Source organism: Natator depressus, chromosome 4 (assembly GCF_965152275.1).
Source record: "Natator depressus isolate rNatDep1 chromosome 4, rNatDep2.hap1, whole genome shotgun sequence".
Classification (NCBI taxonomy): domain Eukaryota; kingdom Metazoa; phylum Chordata; order Testudines; family Cheloniidae; genus Natator; species Natator depressus.
Window position 1 is genome coordinate 9,560,281 of NC_134237.1, and position 14,560 is coordinate 9,574,840.

Sequence of the window (14,560 nt, forward strand, 5' to 3'; positions counted from 1 at the left end):
GCTTTCCAAAATCTGAGAGGGATGAGGTGTGGAGCATGCTCTCAGAAGTCTTTAAAAGTGCAACATTCTGATGCAGAAACTACAGAACCCAAGCCACCAAAAAAGAAAATCAACCTTCTGCTGGCCTACAGCTGACTCTGATGATGAAAATGAAGCATGAGTCGGTCCACTCTACTTTTGGATTATTATTGAGCAGAACCGGTCATCAGCATAGACGCGTGTCCGCTGGAATGGTGGTTGAAGCATCAAGGGACACATGAATCTTTAGCGCATCTGGGATGTAAATATCTTGTGATGCCAGCTACAACAGGGCCATGCAAACGCCTGTTCTCACTTTCAGGTGACATTGTAATTAAGAAGTGGGCAGCATTATCTCCTGTAAATGCAAACAAACTTATTTCTCTTGGCGATTGGCTGAACAAGAAGTAGGACTGAATAGACTTAGGCTCTCAAGTTTTACATTTGTTTTATTTTTGAATGCAGTTCTGTAACAAACTACATTTTTAAGTTGCACTTTCATGATAAAGAGATTGCACTACTGTACTTGTTATGAGGTAAATTGAAAAATTTTTTTTTTACAGTGCAAATATTTATAATCAAAAATAAAGTGAACACTGGACACTTTGTAGTCTGTGTTGCAATTGAAATCGATATATTTGAAAATGTAGAAAAACATCAAAAATATTTAAATTTCTATTGGTATTCTGTTGTTTAACAGTGAGATTAATTGCGATTAATTTTTTTTAGTTAACTGCGATTAATCGACAGCCCTACCCTGAACCTCAACCTTGTCCTCACAGCACTGATGAACTCACCCTTCGAACCTCTGGCCTCCTGTTTCCTTTTTCTTCTCTCCGTGAAGGTTGTCTTCCTGGCAGCTGTTACCTCTGCAAGAAGGGTAGGCGAACCAGGGGCCATGATGGCCGACCTCCCCGCTCTCTTCACCACGTTCCATAAGGACAAAGTTTCCCGGCGCTTGCATTCCAAGTTTCTGCCAAAAGTGGTTTCCTGCTTTCACCTCAACCAACCCATACATGTATGGCCTTCTTTCCAAAGCCACATGCCTTCACTCCCTTGATGTCTGTAGGGCCCTGGTCTTTTACCTGCAGAGGACTAAGCCGTTCGGGAAGTCCCTTGGGGACTCTTGGACACTATAGCGGAAAGGATTAAGGGGCAGGCCATCTCCACTCGGAGGATTTCTAAGTGGATTTCATGCTCTATCAATTATCGGGGCTGTCTTCACCCCTTGAGGTATGAGTCCACTCTGTGAGAGCACAGGCATCAACAATGGCTGCACTTCATGACATGCCACTCATGGACATATGTAGGGCGGCCACATGGAGTTGAGTGCATACCTTTACCTTTTTTTCCCCATTTTGCCCTGGTGCAAGACTCTGCCGCAGATGCCTCGTTCGGTGCGGCTGTTCTCTGTTCCACGGTTCTGTCATCTTCCTTGCACCCTCCTCCTGACTAGGTACTGCTTGTCAGTCACCCTCGGGGAAATACAGTAGGGACTATCATTCAAAGAAGAAGAGGAAGTTACTTACCTGTAACTGGAGGTTCTTCCGAGATGTGTGGTCCCTATCTGTATTCCAGTCCCACCGTTCTTCCCCTCTGCCGCAGATCTGTTTGTTTTGCTTTGAAGAAAGAACTGAAGGCACAGTCAGTCCACCCCGCCCCTTATTGCCTCAGTTGAAACCATGAGGCGAAGCAAGGGCACATGTGCAGACGGGCAGATGCTAGTACTTTCAAAAGCTCCGGGCACATGGGGTGTATGCGCATAACCCCCAGTGGAATACAGATAGGGACCACGCATCTCAAAGAACCTCTAGTTACAGGTAAGTAACTTCATTTTGGAGCAACATTTGACTTGCTACAAGAAATTTATTTCAAATATAACTTTTTTAAAAACATGTCTGAATCTAGGGGAAAAATGGGGTATTTAATATTAATACTATCATTATTATTGTGGCTCCTGGGAGCCCCAGTCATGGACCAGGCATTGTGCTAGGTGCTAAATAAACACAGAATGAAGTCCTTTCCTGAAAGAGCTTAATCTGTCAGAACTTCTTGAAAAATGTGGCACATGGTCTCTCTTCGGTTACTAAATTTATTCAGGGCATAGTTCCTGCATTGCTAGATATGTGTAGTATATCATGATTTTTGTTTTGGAGGATATTTCATTTTAATGCAGTTAGTTTCAACAGCTGTAAAGGGGTGCTGACTTGTGTATATGTGGACACTTCATCAGTTTAAAAACTTTAGTACCTGAAGTTAAATTAATGCAAGCTGGGGTGCTCGGAATCTGTGAAATCAGACCACATGTTATTTAGGTGCCTAGTTTTAGGCTTCCAAGTTTGACCTTTCCTGTTTGTTTAGTCTGCTTTTCTTGCAGGGCAACTTACCCCTCACTGAGTAAATGGTTAAAATACATCCTGGATTGTAGCCTCACTCAATGAGGGTGGAGCGGGGAGCAAGACAGTTCAGAAAGGAAATAAGTTTGGGCCGCCTCACTGCTTCCTGTCAGAGAGAGATTTGTGTGGAGTTCCATGTGAAGGGTTTTCACCATTTCATTGAGGGGCAGAGTGTGCCCCATTGTAGAATAGGGCACTGGGCTGGATCACTAATTCTTGGTAACAGGGTCTTTTACTGCTATGGCTTCTGAAGCCATTAGCTCCCTTGAGACTTCCACCTCCCTTTTTAAAATGGGAGTTCAACTACACCCATGTGATAGGCCGGGTTGGAGGGGGGGGGCACAGAACTGTAGTCTCTGGCTGTATTATGATGTGTCTACTCTGAGTAATGTCTGGGAAGAGGTGGGTATGGTGCATCTCTCTGGCCACCCTATTGCCTGTCCTCCAGATCACCCTTCTAGGCCGAAGGAGGTGCTGCCACAGGGGCAGCTCAGCTGTCTTTCCACATACATAGAAGATGATAGGGCAGTTTGTATTTGCATGTTACACGTTGGCAATAATGTGGAAAGGAAATACAGGGAAAAGTCAGTACAATATGTTACCCAGTTTGGGTGGGGCAGGAGGCCTATCCCCCCCCCCTTTTTTTTTTTAATTAAACTGTGCTAAAATTGAAAAAGTAAAACCATCAAATGAAGCTTAAAATTAAATCCTTTGCAGTAGGGTTTTAACTTTGGGCTTGGACTGTGGAAAGTCATAGCTGTGGGTGCTTGGCACCTTTGCTTTTCTGCTGGGAGAATAAAGCCACAATAGCATGTTTTCCTGTCTGAGCTGGCAACAGCACATTCACTGCTCAAATTCTTGAGCACTATTACTTTACTTGCAGTCTTTATATGTAAAGTAACTGTTCTTCTGTGCCTTTGGCATGGGCTAGTCTGTAACGCATTCAGTGCCAGTAATTGAAGCATAGAGCCTGAAACACTCTGCAGGCAGAGCTCTCCCCTTGATATTAACTATGGCTTTTCTACAGTATTCTTCAGCTCTGTCATCCCAGTGTTGCCCAATCTTGTGATTTGATTTTTTTTTTTTTTAAATTATGATAAGTCTCATGATATTTTGTGTTAAACTTAACCTGACTCCAGGAGGTGGGGCTTTATGTGAGGATCTTCTTTAAAATATAAACTAAGTTTCTCACTGTCATTTTTGCAGAAGAAAAACTTGAAAAGATGACCTGGGTACACCCTAAAAACTCAGAAACCAGAAGGCAAATAACCAACACATTGGCTTAAACATGAGCCTTTTTTCTTTTTTAATTATTATTATTAAATCTCATGACTTTTTAACACTGGGGTTGGCAATACCACTAGGTCTCCAATACAGCTGCCCCACAGTATTTTCTTCCAGACCATTAGCCTGGCCTCCTCCCCCCCCCCCCCCCATTTAAATCTCTTTTAAAATATTGAGTTAATGAATAGTTTCTTGCAGTGACTGACTTGTGTACATTTCCCTTGGGTTTTTTTGTAGGGTGTTTGGTCAACTCTTCCAGTGAACGAGAAGAAGCTTAATGCTGCATTTAGAGCAGCAAGAAGTGTTATTTTAATATTTTCTGTGAGAGAAAGTGGAAAATTCCAAGGTAAATGAAAGTAACATTTGATATGTGTGGCGTGGTGTTGGTTTTGTTTTTTAAAGAAGCTATTCTGTTACCCTCTGCTATCTCAACTCCTCTAGGATTTGCAAGGCTCTCGTCTGAATCCCATCATGGAGGATCCCCAATACACTGGGTTCTGCCTGCAGGAATGAATGCTAAAATGTTGGGAGGTGTCTTTAAAATTGACTGGATTTGCAGGTAAATATTTCTGTTCATTTAAATAGTAGCATTTATACATTCTATCTGTTGTTTGGCTGCACCCCTTTTGAAAATTTCCATCTGACTGAAATTCACTTCAGTGGGGAAAAATCTGCCCCATTATTACTATAGCTGGGTTTGGGACTTCTTCCTATAAGTGAGATTGCTATAGCAATTGCTTTTTGTTTGCATAGTCCTAAACATTTTACACAAGGATTTTTTTTAACTGAGCGCTTCCTTTTTTTTAGTAGCCTAATAAATTACAAGCATTTGTTTGCAGTTACCTTAAAATCTTCCTTTTATAAAACAGTGTTCCTTTGAAATGTTCTGGACTCGCAGCCCTGGAGAGCAGAATAAAAACTCAGAGGGGAAGTGTTTTGTACCATGGGGTCTGGCTAAGCACGAGAGATGCTACTGCCTCAAAACTTGTTAAAATGAAGGCCAGGTTGGGGGGAATAGATGCTCCTTTTTGGATGGAATAAATTATGCATATCTGATGTAAAACAGTAGGTAAAGTGATGGGACATGCCTACTAAAAGGTCATAAAACAAACATAAGCAAGATGATCAAGTTCTGGGAGCACTTGTAGGAAATTTCCTCCAGTGATTATCCAATAATCTTATGCATCCTCAAAGATGTAATGCTACTTCCACTTGGCTCAGACAAAATCTAGAGAATTGTACCCACCAGAACTCGAACGTTACCAGATTTATATGTTAGCATTTTAGGCGGCAGTATGTCAGAGTTGGTACTTCTGTTATTTAGTAGCACAGTGAACGATAATAGTCTTATCTATACAAGAGAACCTTGCTAACCAGCATTTATAAATTAGTATGTGCTCTTATCGCCTCAGAAGTTAGAGTGCTGTAGTGAGAGGTCTCCGTGCTAACATTGTTTGGGTGTTTTTTTTGTAAAATAGACTAGTATCTTCTGAACTCCATAATATTGAAATACAGATATCTAAATGCATGGATTAAGTCAGTAATTCTCAAAGGATCATGTCATAGGGCAAATTAATGAGTACAGCAAATTAATGTTATACAGTACATAATGTCCTGTTGTATGCATTTTTTAAACTAAATAGACAAAATAACTATAAATGATACTACTTGCATATTTAGGCGTGAATTACCCTTCACTAAATCTGCTCACCTGACCAATCCTTGGAATGAACATAAACCAGTAAAGATTGGACGTGACGGACAGGTTTGTCAATTTTTTTAATCAATGCCTTTAGTAATAAAGTGAAACAAAAGACATGATTTAGATAAACTTACTCAAGGTGTGATAACTTTTAAACTCTTATAACTATTCAGCTCTTGCAGTACAGCTTTCGTTGACAAGGGCATATGTGGGGCAAGGTTGATTGCTCATAGTACTGGAGAGGGAGCGGAATTGCAAAAGTAAGTTTATCAGTTAGGTTAAGCAAATTATCAGCAATTTTGGTCTGGATATAATGTGATGAGCAGCAGTTGGTGCTAACAAACTTTCAAAGTTGCAGTGTAACGAATTTTATGTTAAGTTTGTGGTGCTATAACTTTCACTTTGTAGTAGAGTATTGTGCTTTTTAGAACAAGTTCTGGTGCTTTCAATTCTGTCTTTTGCCCTGGGTTTGCCTTATGTATTAAGTTTCTTCTGACACATTCTACCATTATAATAGGCACACCTTTAAAATGCAAGCTGGTACCTCTTAGTTCTACCAAATATTCGAGAATACACTGAAATGGACGCTGTCAACTCCAGTAACTTACGTTTTATTTAAAAATGCTCTTCAAAATCAACATGAATGGTTTTTATTTATTTAAAAAAAAAACAATTTTTTTTTTTTTTTTGAGCGGGGGTGTTGCGGGTTAAATATTCCCCTGCAGTGCGGTAGATCCAAACGCGGTTCGTCTTGTACATAGGAACAAAGTAAAAGTGGCTCTAGAGGCAGTGGAACTATCTATCCGATTTTACTGTTCAAAATTAATAATTTACAAAAAGCAAACGGACAGTGCAAATCAGAGTATGCTTTTTAAAATTTTTATTAATATTGTTTAAAGGAATTTTATCTGATTCTTTGACAGTTGCCCTTTAAATGGCTAAACAAATGTTTTAAAACGAAAATACTTTCTGTCCCCCTAACTGTCGGAAGAATTGCAGTCAATCCCCTTTTTAAAATGATTATATGAAATTAATGAACCATTGGAGAGCATATTCCAGTATATTCAGGGAATGTAATTAAAATGTATGCTTTAAGTTAGCTGTAACAAATTGCCTTATATGCTAGAAACATAATATACAGTAATTACACAAATTAAACCTCAGTTTCACAAACTGCTTATGGCTCTTTCACTGAGTTTGGATAACATTTAATTCTTGAAAATAAATCTGCTTCACCATGCTTGTGGGATTATCATCCATATATTCCAGACTACAGTGTAAACTGATTAAGGTACGTGGTGATTATTTTCCTTAATTTTATGTGATTACAAAAAACTCTTTCAATTTTAAACAATAATGAAATGAAGCTGACCTGGATGGCCATTAGGAAGGTATTGTGTCCCCAGCAGAGGGCTATTTTATGATGACGCTAAATATCCCCAAACATTGAAGCTAATAAAACTGTACTGTGCTCATTATTTTGTGGGATTGAGGTCTCCTTTTCAAAGTCTTTCTTGTACCTGGAGAAAGTAATTAATGAGAGAGGTTCTTTGTTTTCAGCTTGTAAATCACTGTTTAACTTCTAACTAATTCTAGGAAATTGAGCTTGAATGTGGAACCCAGCTTTGTCTCCTATTCCCTCCTGATGAAAGCATTGACTTGTATCAAGTCATTCATAAAATGCGGCACAAGCGACGAATGCATTCACAGCCCCGATCAAGAGGACGTCCATCCCGTCGAGAACCAGTCCGGGATGTGGGAAGGTTAGAAACGTTCTTTGGACTGATAATAGGCACATGTATCAGAATAACGTGATGGAGGAATGTGATTCATCAAAAGCTTTCCCTGCGATAAAGAAGAGAGAAAATCCTCAAATCAAGCTGCATGGACGAGTTTGTGGCTTCATTGAGGATTTCACATTGTCCCCCGATCTATCATATTTCAAGAGGAAAATGGGGATCTTTGCTTTTGCAGAAAAATAGTTCTTATATAAATAAAGCTGTCTAGTTTAGACTAGATCTTTTATACAGATAACACAACATGTAATGTCAGCCATAGGTAAGCTTGGATTTATTATGAGCAGGCTAGATGGAGGAAGAGGAAGTCTTTATATGCCAAAATATGTTAATATCTTGTTAAAAGCCTTTTCTTTCAGGTGTGTCTCTGGATAAGCCTTATCAAATATGGGACTTTTATAAGGATCACTTATAATTTTGCAGAAGATGCCGCCTCATTTTGAGGATAAAATATTTAAATAATTTTGATATTCAAGAGGAGCATTATTGGGACTATTTCAAATTGTATCACCGTGATGTGTTAACCCCATTGCCAAATATTCTCTAACATGTAACCACTGAATTCACACATCTTGCTGAGCTTCTGAAAACAGTAGGTTCTTTCCAAAGGGGATCGAGTGGCCCTTGGAGACCCGGCAACAAACCAAAAAGAATGGCTGTTGCTGTGTCTGTATATACAACCTTTCCAGATGTTGGCAGTACCTGTGGACTTTAAAGTGTTTTTAGAGGATCGACATGGTTATTGATCACTGCTTTATGAACTTAACAGCATTTACCAGGAAAAGGGGGTATAACTTGTTACAGAATTGGAGAAGTCTTTGCAAAGAACTGATATAAGCCCTTCTACCAAACACCTTTTCCCTGTGTGTAGCCACTTTGCTTACAGATAAATCTAAAGTTTTTTTTCCTGCTAAAGACTGTATGGTTTGGGCTGAAACCTTTGGTTAAGTTTCCTCTTTGCGGAAACATCCTGTGGTAGGTACAGATACCCAACAAGAGTCCCCATTTCCTTGAGCTTAAAAAGGACACTGTAACGAGTAGGTAGGAGGAAACCTGGCAGCGCCCCCATATTTTTGGCTTTAAAGGACTGAGCACCAAGATGGCTTTTGAAGTTAAGCTAAGAGGTTTCCAGTGCAATAAAGTATTTACAAGTGAAGGTTTTGCAATGGACTGCAAACTATACATATAACACCACCACACCTTCTCAAGCCTGCCAGGGCCTCCATTTATGTATGTGGCTTACAGCTTAAAGTCAGTAGTTGGACTACTATATGAACTGTTACTATCATGTTTTATACCGGTCGTAAATGCACTCTCAAAACTACAAGAAAGCGGTATGTTCATTCTTTACACCAGCTTTTATTTTTCTTAATCTGATTTTGCTGTAGATGCAACTGCTTTGGTTTTTGGGTTTTTTGCTCAGAGGGTGAAGAATCTGCTTTCATTAAAAAAAACGAAAAACTTGATACTGGGTAAAGTGGGCTTTTAAAAACTAGAAAGTGGGAAGGGGGAGGAGAAATGATTGTTATGGAAACAGGTCAATTGGTAGAGCTATTAACAGCTGGTATAGTTTTGCAAAATGGTTAACTGATTTGAAGGAACTTTAATTTGAATCCTTTATCAAGGAACTATACCTGTTGCTGGAAAATTCAGAATGTTTTAAACAATCTAATACTAAAAAGTGATTGGCCTATATATTTTCTTGGTGGAGGGGCACTAATGACCAGCATAAGTCTATTGAAGAACTAACTCAAGCCAATAACTGGAATGGAGCTGCTTTTAAAATGGGTTCCCCCAGCATGAGTGAAGTTCTTGCAGATTTTTTAATGCTTCACATCAGCAACAGAACAGTCTTTAGACAAGAGCTCTAATTATTTCAGTTAGGATGCTTCAGTTTTTAGAATTAATCCTTCCTTAGAAGGAACTGAGGTTAAACTGGTAATTTAGTGATTAGTCAGTGACAATCCAAAAAGACTTCTAGTCCAATCAAGTTAGCTAGCTAATGGTGAAAGAGGCATGTGTGCAAATCATGCACACATTTATTTTTAAATGTACCTGGAAAGAGGCTTTCATTTTACAAAAGTTTTGTCTGCCCTGTGGCTAACAAATTTTAGCAAAAAGGTGTCCATGTAAAATGGATAAAACACTTTGCAAATGAGGTAACTATATTAGATTTGTCAGTTTGACTGATTAATCAGATTTACTGAGTCTCTTTTTTTGTCTAATTCTTTTAGGTTAAATAAGAGGTAAAGTGGAAAGTATAGTGTTAAAGCGTAAATTAAGAGATTGTTTTAGACCAGCTTGTTAAATATTCTCTTTGGATATTAAGCTATGGTTGGATCAAGTTCCTCTCTTACTGTCAGTCTGTTTATACCTAAAAAGCGATAGTCAAGTGTATTTATCTAGCATAGAGTATGGCTTTTGGTGATTTGAAGTTAAACCTAATGCTTAAATTTGTAAACTCTTGACACTGTGAAGCATATGTAAAGCTGACTGAGTTCTGAATGACTCTAAACAGAGATCCTGGCCAGCTCATGGTGCTTTTTTTTTCTGTGAGGGGATGCTGCTGTGAGGAATGCGCCAAACAACCTTGTTTAATCTCTAATGTCTAATTTGTATAGGCGTCGACCAGAGGATTATGATATTCATAACAGCAGAAAGAAACCAAGGATTGACTATCCCCCTGAGTTTCACCAAAGACCAGGTTAATATCTCATGTGCACAAATGTAAAAGTATTTGCATTTTTATTATGGAATTTTGAATTCATACAGGTCCTAATGAGCTTTTAATATGTGACTAGGATTTAGAGTGGGATTTTTCAAAAGCGCTCAGCATTGCTTACCTCTCCTCTCATTGAAGTTGATGGTAAATCTCCCACTTATTTCACTGGGAGCTGAGTTAGGCCAGTGCTGAGCCCTCTTGAAAATCCCACCTTAAGTTTAGTGTAAATTCTTCAGTAGTCATAAAGTAATTGGGCCACCCTGCTTATATTAGGTGGTCACCCAGACAGTTAAAATAACCATTTCAAACTCCATTGCTTCCTAAATGGTGGGAGAGTTTCATTTCTATGATGAGCGCCTTTCTTGCCCGTAAACAGTAACCTGAAACTTAATCGTGAAGGTGAACTATCAAAGTACCACTTCCAATGAAAAGCTGAAGAAATAGGCCATGATAGACATATGTTAACTTTTTTCCATAATCTTTATATTGGTTTCAAATTTAAATTGGTGATTGACAAGCATTTATTTGCAATGAATTGAGAACTTTTTGTACCATTTTTTGTAGACTTTTAACTGGGATTCACAACTGGGCCCCATGACCCATAAGTCATGTGTGGGATGGTACTAGAAGTTCCCATTTTGTTTTCAGAGAAACTTTTAAAAACTTGGTATAAAGCGGGTCAGAGAGTCCTCATGCTTTTTTTTTTTTTTCCTTTCCAAGAGTGGTCCACTGGCAGGGCGGAGAGGAGGTTCAGCTGGAAAAGTTAGGGTCCTCAGAAATAAAATAGCTTTTTCAACAGTGTAAATGCAACAGCCACAGATTGCAGTATTACCAGGGTACCTTTGCTGCTGAAAAAGGCAGTGTTGGGACAGGACAGACTTCAGTCCAGGAAGTCTTAATGGAATGTGTACTTCTGCGTATAATGCATTATTTCCGTAGTAGATTTCTAAACCTTAAAAAGCCTGCTTATATTTCAGTGTCCAGTTTGAATAGACTTCAGAGGCTGATTTCTTCAAAGAAGTTACTTTAATAGAGTGCAGTCATCATTAGTCAAACTTCCAAGCGCATTATTTACAGCTGAGAATTAAAGTTAAAAAATCACTTCTGTAGCACTGCGAAAATGCTTTACTATGTCCTGATTCCTTCCACCTTTTACAAATGATTTTTGTGGAACTGCTTAAAGCGAGAGGTGCCAATTGCTCATTTTTTAAGACTATACTAGTGCCATCATAATCCATTGTAAATTTTGACCTAATTTTTAATCTCAAGAAACTTCCATCAATAGTTGCATCGAGCTGTCCAGATTAACCCTGTCTATTGGACATGCAGTTAATAGGTAGAAATCTTGACCAGTTAATCAATACATGCCAATAATCAAGTGCATGAGCATTGCCAAGCAATTCAGTCTAGTCCTTGTCTGCAGAAATATCCCCTTCCCAATTCTTTTTTGGTACTGCATGCAAGCTCATAAGAGTGTATTTATCCATTCTTTAACGTTGGAATGCCCTTTTCTGTATGCCATTCGTTTACTATCAAAGACCCGCTGTAAGTCTGTAGAAACTATTTTGCAAGCACATCTGAAGTGAGATAAGAACAGCAGCGCATACAAGAACATACCTGTAAGAGGAGGTTGTTGCAGTGGAAGGGTGGATGTTAACGACTGTAATTTAGGATTGTTATGGTGAATGGTAAATTGGATTGATAACACTGCTTGATGTTTGAACAGGGTATATAAAGGATCCCAGGTATCAAGAAGTAGACAGGTAAGATGTGTTCATATTATTCATTTTTATGTCCTGGTAACTTGTTGATATCAATCACCTGGATTGAGTTTTACAAATCTTATTCCCAACAGACGATTTTCAGGAGTTCGCCGAGATGTGTTTTTAAATGGGGTAGGTTGATGCATTTGTTTTTAACATAACAACTTTGGAAGTGCAAGAAGTTATCAAATGTTCATATTGTTCTCTTTCATTGTAGTCCTACAATGATTACGTGAGGGAATTCCACAGCATGGGACCACCGCCACCATGGCAAGGAATGGTTTGTGTCTTGTTCAGCTTCATTTTCTAATTGAAAATAACCCCCACATTACCATGTGGATGTGCCTGCTCTTCCTGAGCGGCTCTCAGCCTTCGTACTCTGTTAGTAAAGTGCCAGGTACTTCTGCTGTGTACAGTAAATTATGAAGTGTTGCAGGGAAACAAAATTGAATGGGGCGAATTACAGTAGGTAATGTCAAGATATTGTAATCACTCTCACTAACAGTGATCAAACAACATATTTGTATCTTGAAGCTGTCTTGACAGCCTAATATGTACTAGGACATAGGAATCCAGCTTAGTTTGAATGCATAAAAAAAAGTGAGGAAGTTTGTTCTCATAAAAAAAAAAAAAAAACCACAACAGAACTCTCCTTCCAATGCACTATAATGGATGTGATCAGACCAGTAATCCATCAATATTTGAAGAAGGTTGAATAGGAATACAGCAGGAGGGAAACTGGCCACTGACGGGTCTGTGGCACCGGGAACTTGCATGGTAGAAGATACACTCTGGTACAGTGCAAGAGTTGTCTGGCATGGGCAGTAAAGCATATAGGAAGCACTGGAGTGTATTTAGCATGGTCCTGGTTAGATATGCTGCTCTATGGCACTGGCTTTTTTGTTCCTTTGTGTATTCAGTTGAATATACATACCAGCAAACAAATACACATACCAGCAAACTATTATTCATACGCTGAGTGTACGATAATGTACCAGTTGCTATCTTTGTTATACTGAGATGAGGTTCTCTGCCAATTGGAGGGCAGGAATGATCTGCAGTTACTGAGGAATAACTAGTTATTCTCAGCTATCCAATTCCCTGCATTCTGGCTGTGTCTGGAGTTGGATAGTCATTGTGCGGTTATTTCTCAATAACACTTGTGTATTTATAGCATGATCTCTGCTGTGACTCTTGTAATTGGGAATTGTCAAATGATTTGCCAGCAGCAAAGATGCCCCCATGGCTTCTCACTCCTAGCTGAACAAAAAAAAGCCAATGTGTACAAAAATACTTAAATGGTACTATCAGACTGCAGGAAGGGAATAGCTCTTCAGAGAAAACTCAGTTCTGTGACCCATGTCCGTCTACCCATCCCGTCTCTACAGGCTGGCTAAATACGCATTTACACTCGAATCCAGTCCTCCCAAGCAGTTCAATTTGGAATCACTATGCAAGCAAAACCCTGTGGTGACTATTTATGGGAGAATGGCCTGGCTGATGCAGGGAGTGGAAGTACGACAAGTTGAGGGGAAGCAACTTGTTTGAGGATGGGGGGACATGGAAGAGAATGGCCAAAATGCTGCTCTTTTTTTTTTTATATATATATATATATATATATAATCAGTTTAGCTTCTGGCTTTTTGGCTGTGTATTTTTATCTTGTGGAATAAGCCTTGCATTCAAAATGTGAATATCCTAATAAAACTCAGTGGAATAACAGGTGCTTCGGCCTTGAAAACTCACTAAGCCCAGGATATGCTTGTCTGCATGACTCCATCCTGTATGAGGTAGCCAGTACAACACCTAGTGAACTCATGAAAGCTGAAGTGTTCACAGTATTTCTCTTTGTCAGGCATGCAGATGAGTATCTTTAAGTGCTTTTGGGATATAGTTTTAAATAAATGCTGGTAGCTGAAGTTCAGTGAGAAGATCTGGCTGGAATCTCTGCAGTGTCCTGCTATACACTCTGTATGCAAGATAATGTTTTAAACCACAGTCCACCTGCAGAGGAGAATATATTTAAATGTTGTAGTTGTTTCCCTTCAGAGTGGCAGGTAAATTGTACCTGTAACCCTAACTTTACGGGTGATACGCACTGTATCTCGGAGTGTTCAACAAACAGCCTTTAATTTCATTGTAGCCACCCTATCCAGCTATGGAACAGCCTCCCCATCACCCTTATTATCAGCACCATGCTCCTCCACCTCAAGCTCACCCTCCATACTCAGGACACCACCCTGTACCACACGATGCAAGATACCGAGACAAACGAGTAGTAAGTGTACATGACAGCAGAGGAGACGGGGCAAATCATACAGATCGGCAGAAATAGGAATGGGAGGAATTTGGGGGTTGTTAGGAACCTAAACATATTCAAAATGTGAATATCCTAATAAAACTCAGTGGACCGGCAGAAGTAGGAATGGGAGGAATTTGGGGGTTGTTAGGAACCTAAACAGACAGGAGGTTTCTTATTTCTGAAAATCTTGGCCTTACAGCTGGGCTCCTAAATGTACTTTTGAAATCAGGTCACTGAGGTGCCTAAATCAAGGCTTTGGGTGCTTTTGAAACCTCCCCGAGGGACTTAGGAGCACAAGTCCCACCATTTCTTGGCCCAGGTTTGTGGAAGGCTTCCAACTGTCAATGCGTACACTTCCCTGGTTGAAATTAAGTCCAAATCAGTAAGGATTTTTTGGAATCTGTCTGGAGAGGGGAGGAAACTTGTGCCACTGCTATGAAAAAGTTTATGCTAAAGTTTCTTATTATCCGCTGCTTTTGATCCTGGGTTTTCAAAAGGCCCTAGTAGTGAATGGGTGAAGTGCTGGGACTTTCAGACTGGGCAATTAAATAAATAGCATTGTCCTTCTCTTTCACAG

At 39.5% G+C, this 14,560-nt stretch overlaps 1 protein-coding gene across 3 annotated transcripts in view; it reads left to right on the forward strand.

The window, feature by feature from the left end:
* The window catches only part of YTHDC1 (YTH N6-methyladenosine RNA binding protein C1), a 33,624-nt gene that overhangs the window by 18,168 nt on the left and 896 nt on the right, over nt 1-14,560 (forward strand). For all 3 annotated transcript variants that reach the window (XM_074950342.1, XM_074950340.1, XM_074950341.1), the window contains 9 exons: nt 3,936-4,044; nt 4,140-4,257; nt 5,379-5,463; nt 6,997-7,163; nt 9,818-9,900; nt 11,645-11,681; nt 11,774-11,813; nt 11,899-11,961; nt 13,825-13,959. In XM_074950342.1, the coding sequence (XP_074806443.1) occupies nt 3,936-4,044; nt 4,140-4,257; nt 5,379-5,463; nt 6,997-7,163; nt 9,818-9,900; nt 11,645-11,681; nt 11,774-11,813; nt 11,899-11,961; nt 13,825-13,959 (837 nt within the window). The remainder of the gene's footprint in view (nt 1-3,935; nt 4,045-4,139; nt 4,258-5,378; nt 5,464-6,996; nt 7,164-9,817; nt 9,901-11,644; nt 11,682-11,773; nt 11,814-11,898; nt 11,962-13,824; nt 13,960-14,560) is intronic.